Genomic DNA, 23,751 nt, shown 5'->3' on the forward strand with positions numbered 1-23,751 from the left:
ACACACACACACACACACACAGTCATGATGCCTCCAACCTCTTTAATACTTCCCTCAAAAGGCTGCTTTTTATTTACCTTCCAATAGTAAGGTCAACTTAACCCCTCATTTTACCTCTCATGTCATTCAATGACATTTGCAGCATCTTTTTCTCTGCATCTGTTAAACCATCATTACCTTGCAAAGGTTGCTAACAAAGTGAGTGCAAGTGGGGGATACTGTGTGTTTTTGTTATTTGTTTGCTTCCCAGTTGCAGGTTTTTGATACAACGCAAATGTGACTAAAACTTAAGTTTTACCTGTTTGTCAAGTTGCAACTCTGATTCCTTCCCAGGTAGCCTGACATGTATAATCTTCCCACTTGTTCTGCATGACAAGTGGGAAGATTATACATTTCAAGAAAAACATGAGCATGGTTTTTGAATTTTTTAAATTATCATTGATACAGACAAATAATTTAAATATAATAAAAATATAATGGTTTAAGAAGCCAAGAAGGAGTTTTTGGGGTAGTGCTTTGGATAGAAGCTACTGTGTGGAACTTGTTTCGATCTTGGTGACCCATGTGGACAGAGCAGCACTTCTTATCACTTTGCTGATCTCTCGCTGTACATTCGTAAGTAGTTTTTTTCAAGAAACTGTTCATCCTGTTTTCTTTTAAGAGTCAAATGTATCACTTGCTGCTGTGAATCTTTGCCATGGAAAATGTGATAAAAGGCTCTCGGCAGCGTGCTGTTATTCGCCTCGCTTGACACCAAACCTATTGTCAGTGGTAAGAGGCCTTAAAAATGACTATAAACAAAAAGTTAATCTTCAACCTGTTTCATACCCAGCTAAAAACTCACGGGAGCTTTAAAAAAAAAAAAAAGAGTTGCAACTTGGGAAACGTGCATCAATCAGGATCATCGTGTATTTTTTTTCCAGAATAAATCGCATGTTAGGGCTGTGGCTTGAATGTAATGATTTGAGGTACTTGCATGAAAAATAAAACTTGGGGCTAAGTTGAATCTAGAGCTGCAATTAATCAATCAAAGGAAAATTAATCGCCAAATATTTTGCCTACTGAATATCGGTCATTTTTCTAGTTCCACCTTCTTAAATGAAAGGATCTAAAGCTTGTCCCATTTTATGACGGTAATTAAGAAGTCGTGGTTGGACAAAAAACAATTGGGGAATTCTAATGCACATTTTACACCATTTGTTTGACATTTTTTAGGCCTAAATAATCATCTTGAAAACAATCTCTAGATGAAGATGGATAACGATAATATTGGTTAGAAGCAGACCTTGTTGGATCAAGCTTTTGCACAGGAAGTGAAGCTCCTGGCACCTCAGGCCAGAGTTAAACTGTATGATCCACTTCATTTGTCAGTTTTCACAGCATCTTAAGACTGTTGGTTACACAAGCGTTTGCTAAGAGTTTTGATAATCAAAGCCAGCAGCGGACCGCACCAAACAATGGCAGAAATCTTTACAGATCAAACCAGATCTTTTATACTTTACAGGACTCAAAAACTACTGGGTTCACTGCTTTCATGAGATCACAGTGCTGATAAGATCCTCCATCTTGTTTTTGTTACTTAGAAGTGATTTCACCCTGACAGCTGTCTCTCAGTCTCCAGATGTCCTTGCAACATTTTATCTGCATATATGTAATCTTAATTATTTTTATGCATCAGTGTCCAAAATAAAGGTAATAATGTTGAGTAGATGCCAGTGACCAAGAAATGTGGTGTTACACCATGACGTGATTATCTGGAGGCTACATGCTTGTATGACGACAGTACACAGGAAGCATATTGAAATTAAAAAACAACTTTAAAAAATGAAATATAATCCAAACTCGTCTGGCTTGGAGTCTACTTCCAAATAAATACCGGTGCCTTATAAAAACACAAGCACCATCTTATCTCAGTGCTTCAAAGTAACGACATAAACACGAACTGCACGATACTAAAAACCTGCAGCCTTTAATTTGTGTCTAAAAAGGTAAAGTTATCCTCATGACCAAGCCGTGGGCATGTCGCGTGACGACTTAATGCTCTTGCAATACTGTCTTTAGTGTCGCTTCTGGCATGTCTAAAATCTTTGAACATCTGGGCTCTTCACAGTAACTCAATTAGAACAGAGCTGTGTTGGGGTGTGAGTCTGCAGAACGATTATGATCTCAGCGATGTTTTGATGTGATTGTGAGTCTTAGACCTGCAGTTGAACACGGTCTATTTTAGAAAAAAGACCCCCAGATTTTACATAAAAATATTATTTCAAATATTAGAATTTTTCAGGCTTTGAAATAAAAAAAAAGTACAAAACATTTTGTTCTTTCTAAAAACAACTCTGCACTGTAGATATGATTGTGCTTTTGAACACACACTCGCACAGTCCAGCTGTCATGTTCCTACGATCACACAGCGACCCACATGTACAATTACACATGTATCTCTCTTCGTGCTCTCCTCCAGCTGTGCATGTAAGTTCCCCCCCACATCTTCACCATCAAGCTTGTCTGCAGGTTGCCACTGACACCCAGACCCATCCTCAGAGAGTCTACCTGGTTCCCGAGGCACCGACTGGACCAGATGGAAACATCTGAAGATGCTTGTAGTAACAGCTTAATGCCTTGGCTGGTTTTGTCAGTTATAAATAAATAAATACTCCAGGGGGTCAGGCACACAGAAATCTGTCTGGTCTGAGCACGCTCCGTGACCCGTGTCTGATCCCTGAACCTCGCTGTTTAGCCAGGACATTGACTGGTTGTTTCATATGGCTTTCAGTCAATTCGATTGCCACAGATGGTGAAGCGGTCTATTTCCAGCAAATCTTTCTTGGGCGTTCTGTGTTCAAGTCCGCCTCCTTCCAGTCCGGTGTCAACATTGATGATTTTGTCATCTTCCTCCTCGTCTGGCGTGGTCAGGAATGTGTCAGAGTCGCTCTTGGGGATCGTGGGAGCTGCACTTTCTGCCATGTTGGCAGGCTGAGTAATGTTTGTTGCCTGTGATATTCCTCCTTTGTCGGGTGTGGGTTCTATTTGAGAGAGAGTGGTAGAGTTTACTGTCAGCAGCTGACAAACATTCATTATACACATAAGCTTCTCTTCAATTGGAAATATTGGAAGTAGAATATGAGAATGTTCCTATTGTGCATGTATAATATGCAAGGGGCATAAAAGTGATACTTGGCCTTTCAATAGTTATGAGGTAGAGATACATCAATAAATCTTAAATTACCTCACGATACGATACACGATACGTGGCACAAGATAACGATAATATCACGATACAGCAATTCTGCAATAATTGTTATAATGCAAGACAATAACATAATGATACATCACATCTGATTAACAGGGGTTGGGGGTTCTTTGGCCAATTACTTTCCCATCACGTTGCCCTCATTCATGTCATAGGCCCCTCCACAAGGAGTAGTGCCGCGTTGAGTCAAAATCACAGGGAAGCTCTTTGCTGTTTCTATGACCAACTCACTCTACATTGAAATACCATACACAAACATGGCTGTTTCTATATTTCCATGTCCTTTATATCAATCATTAATTGGTGGGGAGGCTGACTTTTCCAGGGAAATGCAGAAAATATCATGTATGTAACAATCAAGTGTTTTTAAGATCACCTTTTCATATTTCTCGTATTAAAAACAGTTGACTGGAAAATCTGAAAGGTCATTTAGAGGCACCACTTTCAACCAATTCATGCAGCTAAAGATAGCTTAAGCAGCTAGCTTCATACACCATGTCAGCTATCGAATTCAACAGCTGCCAGCTGGAAAAGAGAAGTCAGCTTTTTCCTACTCAGAAGGTTTGGCAGACATAGCAGTGCTTGCTCACACTCACTGGCCACTTCATTAGGTACACCTGTACAATCAAATGCTGTTCAATACAACAGCACTGCCATGGATTCTGCTTTTATGAAGTTTTGTTAACTTTTGTTTTGTTAAGAGTCAGAAGTGTGTAAATTCAATGATGTTTATTACTGAGGCCGTGGTTAAAGGTGCAGTTGGACTGAACTACATTATATTGAGATGTGTCTCTGATTTTTTGTCCTCCCTATTTATATACATGAGGGGGCCAGAGTATTAGAAACACCTCTGAATATTATGACGCTGAAATATCATTGAGTTAACACCTCCATGACAGCTTAGAAAAAAGCCTGTACATTACAGGCAACATAAAAGCAAATCTTATGGCTGAGCTGGTGTATTGGATTACATTAGATTTTTCAGGTGTCCCTGATGAAGTGGCCGGTGAGCGTACAACGCTCTATTTAGCATTTCAGGAATAGTGAGATACATAAACTGACTGCTACCTTGCTGTGGAACGATGTGAACATGTTTGGGGCGGTGAGCTCTGGAGTTCACACGGCTGGAGACAGTGGAGGGTGGAGGGTCAAAGAGCTTTTCTTCCATGTTGGCCTCTTTGACAAACACACAAGATCTTCCCAGCAGAACGATGCTGTTGAGCACCTTCAGAGTGATCATCCTGCTCACAAACACACAGACAAAACCTTTAAACAAACAGTCAAAACTAAATACAAAGAACAAGTGACAAAGAACAAGTCACTGTACATGTACTGTACATTCAAGAAATGAAAAGACAACGTGACATTTACCCCAGGTAAAACAGCAGCACACACATAAAGGAGAGCGAACCCTGGATCTTCACTGAGCTGGTCACTACTCTGATCAACTGAAAGAAGGAACAAAAACATCATCAAATTTAAACTTTATTAGAACATTTACAACAACAGCAATTAATATCATAATAAAAGGTAACAGACCAGCAGGGCTAAAGGAAGTGGGATGAAGCCCATTCTTCTGGATACTGAGTCGCTGTAGTCTGTGTAAGCCTGGGGACACATGTACGACAGTTTCAATGCATTTATAATTACATAACAATATTTAATAAAATCATAACATTCAAAAACAGGAAACAGTATTTTAAACCATTTAAAAAAACCTCCTATTGTGACTACAGTGCATAAAACAAGTATGAATACTAATGATTGAACGTATTTCACTCACATTTTTCTGTCGACTGCTGACAAGGTCAAATGCAAGACTGGCTCTGTATTCTCCGTAAACCTGGAAAATGACACAGAGCAGCAAGAGGGTAGGTGAATTACGAAAGGTATAAAATGTTAAAGACCCCCTCCAGTGAAAACACAGTGTTTAACCTTGTAAACATCTTCATGTGGTGTTCTTCATGTGCTACAAGACATATCAGGGAAAACATCAGCAGTCATCTTCATGGCTGGGCCTGTCTGCTTTCAAACTGCAGTGTACCAAGGACAGGCTGAACAACACGTTTTCAGATTGGCAGGTTTGAGACGTCACAAAACTAAGGAGCCAATCCTGTTAATGGACGGGATGAAGCTATGCATATCATTATATGTAACCTACGGCAACCATTCCGGCGATGCGCGAGCCAGCTGTAACCGTCATCGTAATTTTTGCAAACTCAATACTGACTACTAACGTTAACTTTACTACTACTGATTACTACATTTCAAGCTCGCTAAGTTTCAACAAGTTGCCACTAAACAACAGCAGAGACGTGTTTTGTTTTCGGCTGTCATTTTACGAAACTAGAAACGTTGTACATAGTGGGCGGGGACTATGCGGATTGGGGAATTTTTAATGAGGGAGAAGGAGGAGATGCCTTGTATTATATTATATTGTATTATGCAGAAAAAACATATCAGACACAATCTATTATTTCAAGTAAAGCATTTTATATGTCTTAAAAAATGACTGGAGCTGGGCTTTAACTGATTTACTTTCCTAAACTCAAGCTACCCGATGGATCCTCATAACTAGTTAGCTGTTTGCTCTCAGTTGAGTGTTAATGTAAAGTGAAGGTACAGCATTTGAAGTGGCAGGAGCCAAAATGAATTTTGATTATATCCAGTGTGATAAGAAAAGAAGTGAAAACACGCACAAGCATGGATTGAATATGGACGAGCAGCGGTACACAAGTGCTTAAACCTTTACTACCTGTGAGTGAGGTTTGTGTGATTAGGTTTGACACTTTGGAGATAAAGGGGTTAATCCCTTCCTGAGGGTTGGTTGGTTTGTTACATAACCAAAGTTACAACTTGTTGAAGGAAATCAAAGAGGAAGAAAACACACGAGGAGAGGAGGTGGAAGCGGAGAAAAAAGTCAGGATTGAATGAACTAAAATAGTTATCTCCTTGTCAAAAAAATAGTTGGAAAAAATATATAATACCAATCAGGGTCCTTTTAGATATTACTTGAAGAAATCAAGACTTTGCCACCGGCTGCTGCAGTTAGTCAAAAATTGAACTCCTACACATAGTAGATCTAGTGTGACTTACACGTCCAATCAATCTGATCAAAAATCTTAGAAAAGGGGCGCTGGTTTAGCTCAGTTGGTAGAGCAGGCGCCCCATGTATAGAGGTTACAGTCCTCGACGCACTGATCGCAGGTTCGACTCCCAGTCTGCCCGTCTTACCCCGCTCTCTACTCCACACACATCCTGCCTCTCTTCAGCTGTCCTGTATAATAAATGCAAAATGCCCCCCCCCAAAAAATCTTAAAAATAAAAAAAAAATCTTGGAAAATAAGACGCTCCTTATAACTACAGAATCTTCTGGCTAAAAGTAAATGACACTGATGTTGGGGAAGCAAAGCATTTGATTCATGGGGGGGGGGTCTTCTTTTGGCTTTGTTAATTAACACGGGTTTGCATGCTTACGTGGAGGAATTGCTAGCTAACTAACGCAACAAAATACAGCCTGAACATGGCTGAATTTGCAAGTTTCCTGTTTGTCACAGCTAATGTTACATAGCATCCAAAGGCAGACACATGCAGTGTAGCTCAGCTAGCTGGTTAACCTTACTTGCTTGCTAATGTTGTTGTTAGTAAAAATCAGTGTTATGATAGTCTGCTAGTCTGCCAAATTACATCTCCAGCTAAAAATCCATGATACTAACTGCTGTATTACAACAAAGGTTGCATATTTTAGCCCACAAAAAAAAGATCCTGTTCGTGTTACTTCAGTGTTTTGGTAAACGTGTTTGGGCTATTGGATAGAGAGCATGACAAACAGGATGCTGACTGCAGTTGCTTCTGACCATCACTGTCATTTTTTTTAATAACAAAAAATAGTACCTTTTCTGTAACAAATAACATGCAAACTGATGTTTTTTTGAGTATCCAAATTTATTCTGAAGTTAAAAATAAGTTGTAAGATCAGACCAGAAAAAGCTGGTACCTTGAGATCAAATGTAACTGTGGTCTTAGTGGTGTACTGTCTTTAGAACAACTTTGCGCCCTTAGTTGCCACTCTGGTCAGGGCGCTAACTGCATCATAACCTCATAGATAAACACAAAGCAGACTCACATCAGCACTGATGTCGTTGAACTTGGTGATGAAGGCGTGCTTGACGACGTCCACCGCAACCTCTGAGGCTATCACCATGACTACATCAGGAAACAGCACCCACAAGTGGTCTACCAACAAATAAAAAAAGTGGTCAGTGTCAATATTCTGTACGCTGTTTCACCAGAGGATGTACCGGTGAGCAGTAGTGTCGATAGATAAACCATCTGTGTAAATTTCAGTAATGTTTGCGTTCTCTGTACAGGACTGTGTTATTTACCAGGGTTCCAGGAGAACTGCTCCATGTTTCTCAGACAGACAATGAGCAGGAGGATGTAGTTTGTGAACCTCTCTTTAATGTCTGTGGGAAACAAACAAATCAATCCTGGATTAACCTACTTTGTACTCACTGCGGCTGAGCTCATTTCCATAAATTTTACCTTCCACGAAATCACCAACCTTAAAGGCTGAGTTACAAAATGTTCACAGGCCGCGCTGATTTTTTACCTCATATGTCCACTTTATTCATCACTCAGCACTTACCGCTGTTTGACATCTGGAAAAGGTTGTTCTTTTCAAACTTCTTGAACACGCTGCCTTTGATCTCCACAAACTGCAAACAGAAATAAAACCAAAACATCACATCTGAACTTGTGCTGCATGCTGTTTTAGAATAGTTGAATGTGTCTGTCTGCATTATACTCACGTTGTTTGACATCATGATGGTGAGCAGGGACTTGTTGTGGGAGTTGAAGGCAACGTTGAGAGTGGTGGCCTGAACCATGATGAGGATGGCATGGAGAACTAGATACAGACATGCTGAGGAAAAAACACACTGAGGACCCGAGTGAAGAATATCATGCTGTGTGCTAATTTTGATGATTCTGACGATCTGATTCTGACACACAGACATGCACCTTCTATGCATTTGAAGTACAGCTTTGTAAATCAAATTAATGCTAAAAATGCTTAAATTATTTAGTATGTTAAGTTTGATATTACAGAAGATAAGAGAACTTGCAAAACTTAGGTTCAAGAAGCTGAAACATCTAGAATATCTGCTTCGAAAAATTCTTCAGCAATTACACCTCGGCATCATTCTTTGATAAGAGATATTTTTGACTTCTTTTTTATCCACACCAAGAATATCACCTGCCAGTTTTAAGAAGATACACTGAAAAATGTACGTTTGTGGATGTTTTTGTTGATACTTCTGTGTCTTTTACTGTTTTCTCTTTCCTTTTTTTGGTTTCATCTGCTTTATTATATCTCTCTTTCAAATCTGAAATTTAGCATTAAATGCTGCTTAAAGAAAAATTATATTTCAAAACTGGTGCAAACTGACTAACTGACCTTTCGCTAAGCCCCTCCCTTGAAGGGCCTCTGTCCAATCCTACGTTAGCGACCGTAACTAGGTGCGGGAGGCCTGTCAAGCTTTCAGAACAAGGAATGCTGAAACGTGCATATGTAATCTGCAAGTCTGACAGCAGATATCCTCAAAGTTTGGAGGGGGGATTTTTTGCTTTCCGAAGCCAAAAAGTCGAAGAGAGATGTCGGACATGTTGTGGAAGACCTCACTCGCAGCTTAATCCATCGAAGATCAGCAAAAACTCCTTGGTTTGCTCCAAGGTAAGACGCCAACTAATATGGATATAAGATGTACATGTATGGATCAAGCCCACATTATGCGAGCAATATTCTGATGCGCTTTAAAGAAAATGAAAAGGTGGGACATCATGAATTGTCAAGACGTGGGGTGTCTGACGCCTGCAGTGGGACCGGTGAACTTTTGTCCTCTTCATCCTCAACACTCCGCTTACAAATAATATTATGGATGTATCTTTCAAATGTGTATTGTCGTCTTTTCTGCCTATATTTGGGAAGCATTTTTCCAGAAATGTACTATTATTTCCCTCGGAACATCTCTCACTGTTCTAGTTGAAAACATAAGCAAGGGGGGCGGGACTTAGCAAAGGGTCAGTTGGTTCAGGTGGTTTTCTGTCAGCTCTTATACGGAAGAAACAAGATACACAGAATGCCAACAGAAATCACAGGTCCTTCTCAGTGAGGATACAGACATAGAGCACAGCCATGAGGAAGTGGGGAATCACGCCAATGTGCGCTCTCTTCTTCTCCTTCGGTTCTGTGGCCGTCCAATACAGAGCGTCCAGTATGTCCTGGCCAAATGATGAGAACAGGCGGTCGGCCACCTGACAAAACGACAGCAAGGCAAGAGAGAGAATGAGTTGGTGGCAAAGTGTGCAGTACAATCAAAGTTAAACACAAGGAGGTATGATCTGGGTGTACCTCTAACATGTTGTATATGATGTAGAGTTTGATGACAGACTGTCCCCTGATCAGGTGGTACATCATGGAGTAATCCACGTAGCTCATCATGGAGTAACACAGCACCATAATGAAGCCTTTCAGCACATCACACACCTGGGCAGGCTGGAGCAGGCGGGAGCCACTAAAACACACACACAAACACACACACGTCAGACATGGAAGAAATGTTAACTCATGAACGTCACAAGAAAAGAAAGAAGAACAATGCAACCGAAAGCAGGTTGATATCATGTGTTTAGTCTGCAAGTCAGAGAGAGCTGTACTGCCCTCTGGAGGTCAAGGACAATACTACACTGATTGTTCCTGTTGACAAATGTGGACTTGACCATGTGAAGGAATTTACCAACTCTGTATTTATCTGTCAGTTATGAGCATCTATTTTCCAGTATAATTTTTAAGTACTCTAAAAATGATCAGATAAATAGTTACTACAAATGTGGTAGTATTGCAAAGAACCAACCAATGGTCCAAAGACCAAATATACTAAATAAACAGTGTACGCAAAATACATAATAGGAGTAAATCCGCACATTTGAGTAGCTGGATACCAGAAAATATAAAACATCTTTCAGTTTTTTCTGAACTTGACTTGTTTGATTATCAATGCTGTTGTCATTTATCCAAAAATCTATAAATAATTTGAGCACTAGTTTGTAACAATACAGAAACACATTCAGAGAAAACACTAGAGCTAATATATTAAATAAATGAGTCAATGCAACAGAAAATTAATCTGCAGCTTTTAATAGTCTCTTAAATTGTTTAAGAAATGTAACAAGTTAAAATACATATGCTACATATGATTGTGCCAAATCTCACATGTTAAGAACTGCTGCATTTCCTTGTTGTACTTTACAGTACACTAAATGTCTTGATAATGTTGATCAGAAAAAAAACATGCAAAGTCATGCAGTCTGAAACAACGAAGACCTTTTTTAACAGTATTTTTTTTCTTTAAACTGTATCAGTGTGTTGATTCAAATATTCAAGGCTTATTAAAAACTTGTCCAAGGAAAAGCTTTAAATTGTTTATTGAATTCTGATAGTTAATGTGGTAAATGATCCGTTAAGGAAATTCATTTTAATTTGCATCCCATATAATACATGTAATACTTTACCCAAGGCCGCAGCAAGGCAACGTGATGAGCCGTAAAAGGGCCAGAATCACTCTGAGGGGCAGCAGGGTGAACACATAGAGGAAGGCATCCAGACAGAGGAAGAAGCCGAATGTCATCAACTAAAGAGAGAATGAGACACAGAAAGAGAGAATATTTACTCATTTGTAACTTGTGACAAAATTTCCCTAAATTGACTTGTTTGTGTTTTTACCTTCTCGAGCTCTTTGGGGATGCGGAGGCAGGTGTAAACCCTCTCTCTGCGCTCTGTGTATTTGGCCTCATTGTGTTCCAGGAAGTAGCCTCTGGTGAGCTCAGTGGTTATAAATCGGACCAGGGACAGGTCTAAAGGCAGAAAAGGACAGAGACGACATTTACATAGACCTTTCAGACATTTACATGAATCTACAATCTTCTCTCATTGACTATGAACAAGATCAGTCTGCTCTGGCTCGAGCTCATCAGCTTCACTTGGATAATCTGAAGGAAATTCAACGGGCAATGATGTGTCTACCTTTTTCTGAGAGACGCACACCGCACACCATGACTTCATTCCCCTATAATTCATTGCAAACTAAGGGTGACTCATTCCCAGGGTGAATACAAAGACAAGATAATACCTTCACTATACAGCTAAGCAGAAGATGACAAAGCACATTTTGCACACATTCAGACAGGAGACAAGGTAAAGAAAAAGCCTGACTGCTTGAACTCTACAGTGAGGGGATCAGGGGGCTCTGTTTATGTTGTGTTTTTTTCTTTCATTTGTCACCTGTCTGAACAGCTCAGCTCTTATACTGTCTCCACTCTTCTGGGAACGTTTTCAGAAGAACATTGGAACAGGGATTTACTCCCATTCAGTCAAAAGAGCATTAGTGAGATCAGTCATTGATATTGACCGATAAAGCCTGGCTTACAGTTGGAGTTGAAATCCTGAAGGTGCTGGCTTGCGTTGAGGTCATGACTTTGTGCAGCAGGTCAATAAAGTTCTTCTGGGCTTAACAAGGAAAACCATTTCTTTATGGAGTTAGCTTTCTGCACAGGGATATGTTGGGTTTGAAGCAAGAGAGGACCTTCTTTAAACTATTTACATAACGTTGGAAGCACACTATTGTCTAAGGTATTATTGTAGCCTGCAGCATTAAGTTCCCCTTACAGAATAAGGACTACTAGCTAGGCTGCCAAAACAGTTGCATAATGTTGTATAATGTTTTCACAGCTCCGGCTGAGCTTTCTGTACTTTTCATGCATGCATTATAATGGGGCCATGGGGTTTGGAGGATATGGAAGTTTACCATGCAAGAAGGGTGTTGTGAACTGCTCTCTCAAGATGCATCAGGGAAAGCGAGCAATAAAAAAAGCAAAATTGTGCGTATTACAATTAATGAGGCTGAAAGGCTTACTGAGATATTTGAAAAGGACAGAGACATTGTTAATTAGGGGTGGGATAAAATATCAATATTGTAATATATATCGTCGCCCAGACTGGTGTGATACAGTTATTGTCTAGCTGGCGCCACTAACGATTTCAATTTATAAAAAAAGCAGTGCTCTAAACAGATCACCCTGCCAATTTGAGTCACGTCATCATTATTTATCTCAATTTGGGTAAAAATCTGTGAAACTGACACCCAATTGCAGTGAATAACACGTGAATTCTGCACTTCACCTTTTAAGGAGCATTTTGTATTCATCAGTTAATCAGATATCATGATGTATCATTATATGATTGTCTTGCAACATATCAATTATTGCACAATCGCTGTATCGTGATATTATCGTTATCGTGGGCCACGTATCGCGTATCGTGAGTTAACCTGCAATTCTCATCCCTATTGTTAATGTTATTATTAAAACGTGCTCTTCTTCTATGACAAATCAAAAATGTCTACTGTAACTTTTTTTTTAAATCAATCCAAATTTCCCAAAGTGCAAAACTAAATATTAGCAGAACTATTCAAGTCTAAAACATGAAAATATACCCAGACCAGACGTTCACAAAAGTCAGTGCATAGGGGCGTCCATAAAGTTTCCTGCCAAAAACAGTATGTACCCTCTCCCAGACAGTACAAGTTAATGTGCGCTTGCGCAAAGAAACAGCACGTCTTACTACTACTGACAGAAGCAAACTGGCCTATTTAGTGTCCTGTATGGTCATAAGCAGTAGTGTCGTCTCGCTGACAGTTGGGTCTACTAATCCCAATTATAATGTGGATGCATATGACATAAATTAACCACCTAATGATTCTTTGCTTCAGCTCAGTGTTTAACAAACAGAAGCCGTGGGGATGAGGCTCAAACATCTTGAGACCAAGTGGGAACTCGGAGCAGCGCCCAAAGCTGCACAGACTTAACTGAAGCTCCGTGCTCAAGCAACGCTGCTGCTACAAATAACCACACAGGCAGTGCAGCAACACAGGCATGTAACCAAAAACATGTTGACCTGTGTCGAAAACAAAAAAACAATCACATGAGCTGCTAGCTGGCGTTGTCAAACCGGGGTCTGTTGCTGTTGCTAGCTCTCACCTGACAGGTTCCGTTTCTTGCCCATACTGCCGCCATTTTTATCGTTGAGCCTCAACGTCTCCGTGGCCCCGTCTTTCTCCTTGTTCTTCTCAGTTTTGGCAGCATTTCTGCTCCTCTCCCTGTCCTCCTTCTCCTTCTCCTTCTCCTCACCCAGACCTGACGACAGCGAGTCCGCCATCTTCGCCAAACGGTCTCATCCGCTGCCTGGGAGACTGACAACTGCGTCACATGTTCTGACGTCATTACGCACGCCCTGTAGTATCACCGACTCACCAGTAGATGTCGCCAGGAAGCCTAGTAAGTACCTATTTTGGTTTTTAGTGACTATTATGAATGACAAATTTAGCTTTTTCTTTACTCAAATGGAATGAAAAACAATAAGACATCAGAACTTGTTTAAAGGGAGGGCACTTATGCAAAAGAATAAAGTTTCGAAATAAATGCACCACGTATAGTACATACTGTACACAGCATGCAAACGGGAAGGAACGGGTTTTAACAGAGGCCCCCTGCTCATTTCTGCCCTGAGGCTCTATAGTGCACAGCTGGATTTACCTGCTTGGAGGAAATGCATGTGGCAAAAATGAGCAGTTGGGTCTGCATTAACCACTTTTTAAACAAAGATGCATGACAATTAAAATCCAAATAGAATTTGAATAATAAGAAAGTGAGTTAACAGCATTTCTGTAGCAGTCAACACATCTAAATGAAAGAAAATAACCAATCATAAAACTAGGAAAGAGTTTTACAGTTTGTGCAGGAATGTGCAACATATGACCTGGTGCATGGTGTTCAGTGTGAAATAAAAAGAAGATGCAATGCACAGAGAAAATAATCCGCAGGATGTACAACAAATACAGTGAAGCAGTCATTGGTGATGAAATTGTACGATCTCAGGCTCCATCTGATAGTGCTTATATTAATACATAGAATCCAAGACACTAAATAGGACAACAGCTAAAAGACAGAAATGTAATACAATACAATATAACTGGCTGGGTGTAGAGGTGTGGTCCTCCATGGATGGTAGATCTCTTTATGGTTGAGGTTGGTGCAACTGGCATACCAGGCGGTGATGCAGCCAGTCAGAATACTCTTAATGGTGCACCTGTGGAAGTTGCAGAGTATCATGGAGTCCATGAAAAACTCTTCAGCTTGCAGAGGAAGAAGAGGCATTATCCAGCTGTCCTTATGATTGTGTTTGTGACAGGTGGTGAGTCCAGGTCTGGTCCTCTCTTATGTGAACCTTGATGAACTTGAAGCTGCTGACTGTGCCCACTGTAGTCCTGTTAATGGGGCATTTCTTGTATAGCTTCTTGTTGTAATCTCACAGCCGCATTTTTATGTTACTGTTGACCATTAATATGCAAGACATAGACCTTTACAAATGAGTGGTAAATGCAAGAAACAATGTGAGAGCTGCTGAGTTTAAACCCTTCATATCTGAACCCCTTGGTCCTTCTGTGGTTAATAACTTGACATTTAGGGTCTTACAATGGACCACATGTCTTCTGCTTAAGTGATTTTATATCTCCTCTAAGGTCACCTAATATGATATATTTTCTGCTCTAAAGGCCATGTTGCAAAGGTTAATTCATCCGCTCAATAAAGTGTGTGCTTGTATGTGTGTTTCTGTGTGTGTGAGACGCAGAGGGAGCAGTAAGCAGCACACAGGACAGGGATAGAGTTTCTCCCGGTAAGAGATCTCTTTGACCGCCATAGATTCGGTTTCTCCTCCTCTCTGACTCACACACATCGATACATGCAACATTTTACCCAAAGATATTACATTTTATTCCGATTATGATTCTTTTTTCCTTTAAAAACTACAGAATAACCTCATGGTGATCGCAGGGTGTGCGTGGTGGTTGCTGCCCGCCGTCCTGTTCGCTTCCTCGGGGCAGCATGGGCTCGTAAGATGCCTTCTCTGTGGAAACGGATAACCTTCTCGGTGGCCTCGGTGCTCTGTATCGGCTCCGTGGTCCTACTGGTGGTGGCCCTGTCTACGGAGCGCTGGGTGAGCGGACGGATCCTGTGTAAGACCGGGGCGGAGATAGTGAACGCGTCCAGCCCGGAGCTGGAGCAGTTCATGGGGGACATTTACTTCGGTTTGTTCCAGGGAGGAAAGAGCAAGAAGTGCGGGCTGGGCAGGAGGCGATCCAAGATATACAGTAAGATACAACACCTTAATTTCTCTATGTTTAGTATTTAGCATTAGAAAGCTCTTTATGAGGTGCACATGAATCTGTTTAGCAGTGAAAATTAAACATATAGCCTGACTTCTAATATCTATATGACCATGGCTTAAAATAGTAGGCCTATTATCTGTGGTAGTAGTGTTGCCTCTTAAAGTAGCTTACTTTATAAAGGTAACTTACACCTACTACTTAAGGGTGTTATGTAATTGTGGTGTAGCACAATCAAGACAGTGGAGCAAAACAATTCATCCAATCTTAAAGCTACTTCAGGTTATCTATAGCACAATTACACACCTGTTGCTTAGAGGAGAGATAAGTTGGTATGTTAAGAGGATTCTTTCGGTTGGTGTTTTTTTCCACATGATTTAAACTGCAAAAAAGCACCTTGGACTGCCACAAAAATATAACATAACTGAACTGCTACACATTAGTCGGTTGGCTAGCTTACTCACCTAAGTATCAAAATGACTTTGAATCTTCAAATCAAAACAAAAATACACAGAGAACAATGTCATGTATCAACAATTTTAAACAAGAATGCAACAAAAAAATCATCTATACTCACCTGGTATATGAATCTAACGAGTCTAAGGACACTAATATGTGTTTCTCATTGTGTGCAGCACACGTACAGGTGTTGTTCGGGTGGTGTTTAACTCCATCGTTCCAGTTTGATACTGTGAAACCTGTGTAATATGCAGAAAAAGAGAATCCACATCCACATCCAGTGATTGCTTTCAGTTCAAGTCAATCCATTATACTTGACTGGCATGAATATAAAATAATGTACAGTATAAATATAAAATATATACCAGTAATACAAAGTCCCACCAGAAAAAATACTGATTTTTTTTGTCTTTCTCTTCACCTTGACCCATACAAACAAGCTCTAAAAACGTGCTTTTATTTGTTTTCTTTTTTCTCTCTGCCTGTCCAGTTTTCCCGAAGCTTGTGCGGACATTGAACGGTGGTCTCCACATGATGGTGATCCTCTTCCTGCTGGTGGCTGTGGGCTTTGCCATTGTCAGTCTGTCTTTCTGCATTTACAACGCACGCAAAGTCCCCTACCAGAGCATCAAAGGGCACAAAGGAATCTACCTGTGGAACTTCATCGCTGGTGTGTGAGGCAACTTTTATCTTTACTTTTTCTAACAAAATCTCCCTTGAATGTTGATTTTTTCCATCCTAACTTTATGCAAATATTGCCAGTATTTTCTCTCACCCCTATTTTTTGTGTTGAGCATTACTCTACATCTCTGATTTCCTTCCCTGACTTTTCTTCTCCTCTTCCTCCAGCTTTTTTCGTTGCCCTGGCCCTGCTGTGTTTCCTGGCAGCTTTGAGGCACCACAGTCTGACCGAGCGGGTGGCAAACTACCGTGAGAACCTCTTCACGCTGGTTGTCCTGGAGGACAGCCTGGACTGGTCTTTCTGGCTGGGTGTGGGCAGCATTGGGACTCACTTTGCTGTGTGTGGAGTCGTTGCCATGAGCCGGATCAAACTTCCCAAACCGGAGGTCAAGAAACCTGAAGAACCGACCATCTCCTCTCTGGACCTACTTTACTGAAGGCGTTTTACTGAGCGTTTATGTACAGCACTGAAGGCTGACTGCGGCAAACCACAGTGACTGACAGCAGAGTGAAACAACACTGTGCCAGAACTCCTTTTCTTTAAGTGACTGAATTTAGCCTCTTGAGTCATTTTTTATGTAACTTCTCACTTGGCAAATTATTTTCCAGTGTTATTGAATGTGATACATATTTAAGGATAATGAGTACATTTTAAAATGTGCTCAAACTAGAAACTTGACCTTTGAAATATGTGCATCGTGTGCTGTATATATTCTGCCTATAGCTGCAAAATGTAAATATATATGTCCTGATTGTTTTTATTATATGATAGAATATTATCAACAAATCTGTTTTCAGTCACTTCCTGGATTGCAGAATAAAGTCTTGACAGTAAGTCAAGTCCCTTAACAGGATTTAAAGTCTGTTTTCAACAGTAACTATCCCAAAACTCTCATAGAAAGTTTATAACTATGCATGGGTGATAATTTATTTCAGTGGGAGATATAAACTTATGTAATAAATGGATATGGTCTTCCACAGACAGAAAGAGACTGAATAATTTTTATTCAACATAACTGAAAAAAATATCCTCCCATCTTGAGATGTTCACTCAACAAAATAAAACCTTTTTTACACTTGGAAAGGAGTTTAATAACTTTCTAGATTTGCTATAATCTGGAATTATAAATTGGCAGCATGACATCAGAGGGAAAAGCTTTCCCTTTTTCCTTCATATTGTTTTACTTTAAGATGCTCCCTGTCAAAGAAGAACACTCTTAACAAACTGGTTATTAATAAACTAATGACAAACAAAAAAATGCAGAGAACATCAATCAAACTATTCATTGTAAGTGTATATTCTTCTGTATGTGTTTCTTCTTTTTTGTCTATGTGTGTGTAAGATAAGATTAGATAAAATAATCTTTATTGATCCCCAGAGAGGAAATTTGGGTGTTGCAGCAGCACAAAGACAAAATAGCAAGTAAATACAATATAAAATAAGAATAGATAAACAAAATAAAATAAGAGGTATATACAGCTGTTATACAAGTGACAAGTGAAAGTGACAAGTTAATGTGACAGTTATGAGATAAAGTGAGGTGGTATGGGTAATAGCATAGAGTCTTTGGGTAATAGCAGCAACATTTAAGCAGTATGAGATAATGCCGTATGTAAGTTGTCAGATAAATCTAGGGAAGAATGGGGTAGCAGGAATTAGAAATAGTAAAGTAAAATACAAGTTCCTCAAAAATCGTACAGTAGGTGAGTGAATTTACATTGTTTCCACCACATGTTAACAGGTGGCTTATGGTGTGTGACTGTTCTCCGCAGTTCTCCACCGCTGCCGCCAAGTGGTGACAATTCCCATGTTTGTCTCCAGCTTGTGACGTCTGAGAAACGCGACGCTGTCAACTCGCTCTGCCTTTTTTTGCACATGTATACGACCTCTAAGCTGTAAATCAATTGCCTGTTTCGTATTTTTATATGCATAACAGATTACAATGCTTCTTCTGAGGAGAGCAGCACAGGTTGCGGTGCGGACAAACCACTACAGATCATTTTCTGCCTCACAGACTCACCTGAACGAGAGGAAAGTAAGTTAGCTAGCGTTAGACTGTCAAACATTAGCCTAAATGACAAGTAGTTACATCAGTGACTCACATAAGACTTAAGACGCATTTTCAACCTGTGTCTCTGAGATTTTAGCCATCCAGTGTTGTGTTATTGCATGCATGTGTTCAAAGAAGCGTCAGTGTGTGCGTGTTTTTGTCTCTGGGGGTCTGTTTTACTTGTTAAGCCTTTCTGTGTTGATGTGTGTGTGTGAAGGGTCTGGTGCTGGGAGTGTTTGAGAAGGAGGGAGAGGAGGGCAGCCTTCATCTCACGGGGGCAGCCACAAGTTTCGACCAAAGTCTGTCTGGGAAGCTCTCTGAACTGCTAAAAATGTGAGTCAATAATATCTCTTAACTGCCAATATATGGCTTGTTATTTAATGAAAACAATATAAACCTAGTTGTTAGTTTGAACTAGGAGTATCCGACTAAGACAACAATCCTGTAGTAAATAATACATAAGTAAAGGTTAGATTGTTATAATTATTTTTAAGTATTTGTCATAAGTTGTCAAGTAGTGTTGATTAAACTGTATAATCATTTTTGGGGCGGATGTTGTACGTTTAAGATTGTTGTATTGTTGTACATTTAACCCTCAGAAGTGACAGAAGTCAGAATTTCAACATCCAATTCAAAACCACAAACTACAGCCGCTAGAATTCAAATCAACTCAAAACACCTCTCTAAAACATAAAGCTTTGCCGTTCATCATTGGAAACAGTAGTTGAATCTCGAAGATTTTCATTGAACATAAGAGAGTAGGCGGAGCTAAGCGGCTGCTTTTCCGGTCTCTGCAAGTGTTGTGAGAAAACAGTAATCTATTATGGCTGAGCAAAGAAAAGCGATGACTACAGATACAACTTCAAAAATAAGTGAAAATCCAAAGAAAAAGAAACAAATTTGAAGGTCAGATGAAGGCAAACAGTCTAAAAAGGAAAGCGACCGTCAGCAAGGAAAATCAAGTTACAAGTTACAACCGGAGCCAGCTGGAGCCAACTGTGGACATCACACTTGCAACACTGTTTGGATGTCTGGGAAGTGTGCTCCCGCAATTACTGTTTATCGCCATAGGTGCCGCCAAGGAGAACAAAACTAAGATCTTCGAGATTAGCACTTTAAGGTCCATATACACACCTTTTCTGGTGCTTGTGACTGTTTCACACATGCTTATGAATTTTACTCCGTTTTCTAGAAACTATACAAGTTAAAGTTTTCTGCTTTTTTTTCTTTAGGAAAGTTTAGGCTTAATACAACTCTCACATTCAGGAGAACGTTTCTTTGTTATTAACAAGCTAACAATGGGTGTCTTACTAACTTGTTCCATTGTTGATAATAAACCGGTTTTATTTTTTTGTTCTCTCCAGCTCTGGGCCAGCTCTCAAGAAAGGCAAAAGCAGAATATTTTATGGACTCCATGAGGTAACAAGGTGTGACATTCGATAAAGAAAAGTCTCTTGACAACATCAGAACAATAACATCTTCTGTGTGTCTTTTTCAGGACTTCCCCTGTGTGGCAGTAGTTGGGCTGGGTAAGAACAATGCAGGTGTGTGTGGGGCGGAGAACTGGGACATAAGCAAGGAGAATATCAGGCAGGCAGTGTCAGGTAAGTCACATGACTTCTAGTCTTATTCCTAGCTACAGAGAGGATCTCTGAAGTCAGGACCTGGCTGAAGTCTGTATGTTTATCTGTTTCAGCTGGATGCCGGTCACTTCAGGACCTGGAGGTGAATCATGTGGAGGTGGATGCCTGCGGGGATGCCCAGGCTGCAGCAGAAGGTGCGGCTCTGGGTCTGTTTAATTATGACCAACTCAAATCCAAGAAGAAGACCAAAGTGACCACACAGCTTCATGGACGGTAGACTATGTGTTATAGGTTTTCACTCCTGAGTTAATAATTATCCAGTATCATGTTAATATGTATTTACTGTCTGTCTGTATGTATTTGTTCTCAGTGGTGACTCTGTAGGGTGGGAGAAAGGAGTCATGTATGCAGAAGGACAAAACCTGGCACGGCTACTCATGGAGGCTCCAGCCAATCACATCACTCCTTCTGCTTTTGCCAACACCATTGAAGAGAAACTAGCAGCCCATTCTGTCACAATAAATAAGAGGTTTGGGCTTCATTCATTATCACTGCCTACATTTAATGCAGCTGTTATTCAATATTGATGCACTGCTGAATATGATTAAAACAGTTTTTTCTCTTTCAAAACTGGTTAAAGATATCCACAAGGCCTTTCCATGCTAGCAGCAACATTACACACCAATAGAGATTGAATAAAAAAGAAACACATCTCTTGTTAGCAGCTAAAGTGAGATATCCTATCATTTGAAATAAAGTGTAGTGTGTTTATTGATTGTCTAAAAATTCCTGTCTTTATATAGATCTCAGAGTTGGATAGAGAAGCAACAAATGGGAGCGTTTCTCAGCGTGTCTAGAGGCTCAGAGGAGCCCCCTGTCTTCCTGGAGCTGCATTACAACGGTTCTCCTGACAGCAAGCAGGCCCCGCTGCTCTTAGTGGGCAAGGGCATCACCTTTGACAGGTAAATTGGAATACTACCCAAGCTCAAAGTCATTAAATATATGGAACACATGAACTGCTGAACACCTCTCATCCTATAAACCCTTACAATAAGCTCCTTCTGTGTGATGGTAGTGGTGGCATTTCTCTAAAGCCATCTGCTTCGATGGACGCAATGAGAGCTGATATGGGAGGAGCTGCAACTGTGTGTGCGTCTATCGTCACGGCAGCAGCTCTGAAGCTGCCCGTCAACATTATTGGTGAGTGTTTTGACAATGTGGTTTTTAGTGTATTTATGAATACACAGACTTATTCTAATGTTTAAGTGAACACATAATTCTTATACTGCCTGTTTCCACTCATTACAATGAACCAGGTCTGGCTCCCCTGTGTGAGAACATGCCCAGTGGAAAAGCGACTAAACCAGGTGATGTTGTCACCGCCAAAAATGGGAAAACAATCCAGGTGAGTTAACATATGATGAACAGTTTCAACTGTAACATGAATATATGCTTTTCTAATTAAATGTGCATGTCCAGATAAACAGGTTTTAATGTTGTTGTTGTGGACAGGTCGATAACACAGATGCAGAGGGCAGACTGATTCTGGCTGACGCACTGTGTTACGGACACACCTTCAACCCCAGAGCCATTGTCAATGTAGCTACATTAACAGGTGGGATTTTCATAACTGGTTTATAACACAGTGAATCTGGTGAACAATTCAGCTGTTTACAGCTGTTTGTCTGTTGCGATTAGTTAGTGTGAACATGAAGTGGACCAAAAACACAACAGTTGTTATGCCACCAGAACTGCCAATGCGAAACATTGCACCTTCAGCAGATATTGTTGCAAGATTAAATAAGAGATGTGCTAAATCGTTGAGTAAATATTAAAATGTGTCTCCTTCTCTCTCTCAGGTGCGATGGATGTAGCTCTTGGCTCCGCAGCGACTGGAGTGTTTACAAACTCTGACTGGCTCTGGGAGCAGCTGCACAAGGTACTGTGTGTGCAAATTAAGTACACAGCGTCTCTGTCTGTCAGTTCCTATGTTGACTCATGATGTGTGTGTTTGTACGTGTGTGCAGGCTAGTGTTGTGACAGGTGACAGAGTGTGGCGGATGCCTCTGTTCCAGCACTACACCAGACAGGTGACTGACAGCCAGCTGGCTGACCTCAACAACATCGGCAAATACAGCCGGTACGTATCTCGCTACACTCCTCAACGACAACAGAGCAGTACAGGGATCCTTAGGCTGATATGTTCCTAATGATGAGTTTCCCTACCACACAACTCATACATGATGCGATGTTTAACAAAACAAAAGTTTGTCCAGTAAAATAAGAACGAAAGAAAGTATAGTTTGAGATATTGCGATTGTTAAAAGACAACTGGAGCTCCGGAAAAATGTGGCTTTAATTTCAAATCAAATATCTCACTTTGCTGGAAATTCTTAATGCAATTAAAGCTGTATGTTTGTCAACTTAACGTATCTTTCACGTCCACTGTTGATGACCTTTCCAGCTCTGGCGGTGCGTGCACAGCAGCTGCCTTCCTGAGAGAGTTCGTCACAGCTCCTCACTGGGCTCATCTGGACATCGCTGGTGTGATGAGTAACAAAGATGAAGTTCCTTACCTGAGGAAAGGCATGTCGGGGAGACCGACACGTACGCTGGTGGAGTTTGCTGCCGGACTGGCCCACAAAGGCTGAGAGACTGACACTATATCATATCCGTTACAAGACCCTCTGACTGTGAGCGTCTTCTGTGGCAGTGATCCCTCAACAATGGTCAAGTTTAGAAGTCATTGCACAATAAGCAAATGTCATTATCATGGAAGAGCTCTGAAAATGTTGGAATGGGTTCATAGCAGTATTTTTAAGACCGAGCTGATGATTAATGCATCGGTGAAATACGAAATAAGTCCAGTTTTTCCCCACACGGCTGAGATTTCACCTCTGTAGTAACTACATAATTTATATGATGTATAAATAAACTTTGTAAACTTTGTTTCCACTACAAATGTACATACACTACATGGCTAAAAGTGTACAGACACTCATGTGACTGTGGACACTTCCAAAACCATTAACACACTGTTATAACAGCGTCCGCTCTTCTGAGAAGACTTAGCACCAGGACCTGGAACCAGGCTGAAGGGATTTCCTCCTGTTACAATAGCATTAGTGAGGTGGAGCACTGATGTGTTACCTCATGCAACCAGCATTCATCTCAAAGGGCTTTCAAGTTCTTTCACACCAAAATCCTGAATGAAAACCATTTATCTATGGACTGTCCTCATTGTGCAAGGTCTTTCTCTGTTAAATTGCTAGGAAAAAATACAGAAAAGTCGGATAAGAGTTGGATAAAAACAAATAGTATACAGTATGTAATATGTTATCTTTCACTGTTTCTTAGGGGTCCTGGCTCCAAATTTGGGGATCTAATCTATTATTGTGTAATTATCATCAAAATTATTATTAATTTAATCTGGCAAAACAACGAAA

General features: G+C 40.4%; 3 protein-coding genes across 3 annotated transcripts; 2 read left to right on the top strand and 1 right to left on the bottom strand.

Moving 5' to 3' along the window:
• Positions 1-1,637: 1,637 nt before the first annotated feature.
• tapt1b (transmembrane anterior posterior transformation 1b) lies at positions 1,638-13,538 on the bottom strand. The gene is made up of 14 exons (XM_069666523.1): positions 13,346-13,538; positions 11,034-11,164; positions 10,823-10,941; positions 9,663-9,825; positions 9,430-9,565; positions 8,062-8,159; positions 7,899-7,968; positions 7,636-7,716; positions 7,377-7,486; positions 5,034-5,093; positions 4,790-4,858; positions 4,622-4,698; positions 4,319-4,491; positions 1,638-3,023 (listed from the first exon to the last, which is right to left on the bottom strand). The coding sequence occupies exons 1-14, from the start codon at positions 13,521-13,523 to the stop codon at positions 2,770-2,772; spliced, it is 1,719 nt and encodes a 572-aa protein (XP_069522624.1). The 5' UTR covers positions 13,524-13,538; the 3' UTR covers positions 1,638-2,769.
• Positions 13,539-15,248: 1,710 nt separating this feature from the next.
• On the top strand, positions 15,249-17,191 carry clrn2 (clarin 2). The gene is made up of 3 exons (XM_069666524.1): positions 15,249-15,516; positions 16,481-16,660; positions 16,840-17,191. Exons 1-3 carry the CDS (start codon positions 15,264-15,266, stop codon positions 17,106-17,108), a joined length of 702 nt encoding a protein of 233 aa, XP_069522625.1. The 5' UTR covers positions 15,249-15,263; the 3' UTR covers positions 17,109-17,191.
• A 1,365-nt stretch (positions 17,192-18,556) lies between these two features.
• Positions 18,557-23,330, top strand: lap3 (leucine aminopeptidase 3). The gene is made up of 13 exons (XM_069666212.1): positions 18,557-18,707; positions 18,940-19,055; positions 20,087-20,141; positions 20,221-20,326; positions 20,419-20,578; positions 20,676-20,834; positions 21,109-21,267; positions 21,381-21,505; positions 21,622-21,710; positions 21,818-21,920; positions 22,165-22,244; positions 22,333-22,445; positions 22,770-23,330. Exons 1-13 carry the CDS (start codon positions 18,615-18,617, stop codon positions 22,954-22,956), a joined length of 1,545 nt encoding a protein of 514 aa, XP_069522313.1. The 5' UTR covers positions 18,557-18,614; the 3' UTR covers positions 22,957-23,330.
• The last annotated feature ends 421 nt before the right edge of the window (positions 23,331-23,751 follow it).

This window comes from Semicossyphus pulcher, unplaced genomic scaffold (assembly GCF_022749685.1).
Source record: "Semicossyphus pulcher isolate SPU_LCO1_2020_fin unplaced genomic scaffold, fSemPul1.0.p SCAF_17, whole genome shotgun sequence".
In the NCBI taxonomy this organism is placed as follows: domain Eukaryota; kingdom Metazoa; phylum Chordata; class Actinopteri; order Labriformes; family Labridae; genus Semicossyphus; species Semicossyphus pulcher.

Bases quoted from the DNA above. Each gene is read 5' to 3' on its own strand.
- tapt1b (XM_069666523.1), bottom strand. From the start codon at position 13,523: ATGGCGGACTCGCTGTCGTCAGGTCTGGGTGAGGAGAAGGAGAAGGAG. The intron at 10,942-11,033 runs GTAAAAACACAA...TTCTCTCTTTAG, and splicing joins TCCCCAAAGAGCTCGAGAAG to TTGATGACATTCGGCTTCTT. The intron at 9,826-10,822 runs GTAAAGTATTAC...TGTGTGTTTTAG, and splicing joins TTGCCTTGCTGCGGCCTTGG to TGGCTCCCGCCTGCTCCAGC.
- lap3 (XM_069666212.1), top strand. From the start codon at position 18,615: ATGCTTCTTCTGAGGAGAGCAGCACAGGTTGCGGTGCGGACAAACCAC. The intron at 20,327-20,418 runs GTAAGTCACATG...TATCTGTTTCAG, and splicing joins TATCAGGCAGGCAGTGTCAG to CTGGATGCCGGTCACTTCAG. The intron at 20,579-20,675 runs GTAGACTATGTG...ATTTGTTCTCAG, and splicing joins ACCACACAGCTTCATGGACG to TGGTGACTCTGTAGGGTGGG.
- clrn2 (XM_069666524.1), top strand. From the start codon at position 15,264: ATGCCTTCTCTGTGGAAACGGATAACCTTCTCGGTGGCCTCGGTGCTC. The intron at 15,517-16,480 runs GTAAGATACAAC...CTGCCTGTCCAG, and splicing joins GAGGCGATCCAAGATATACA to TTTTCCCGAAGCTTGTGCGG. The intron at 16,661-16,839 runs GTGTGTGAGGCA...CTCTTCCTCCAG, and splicing joins CCTGTGGAACTTCATCGCTG to CTTTTTTCGTTGCCCTGGCC.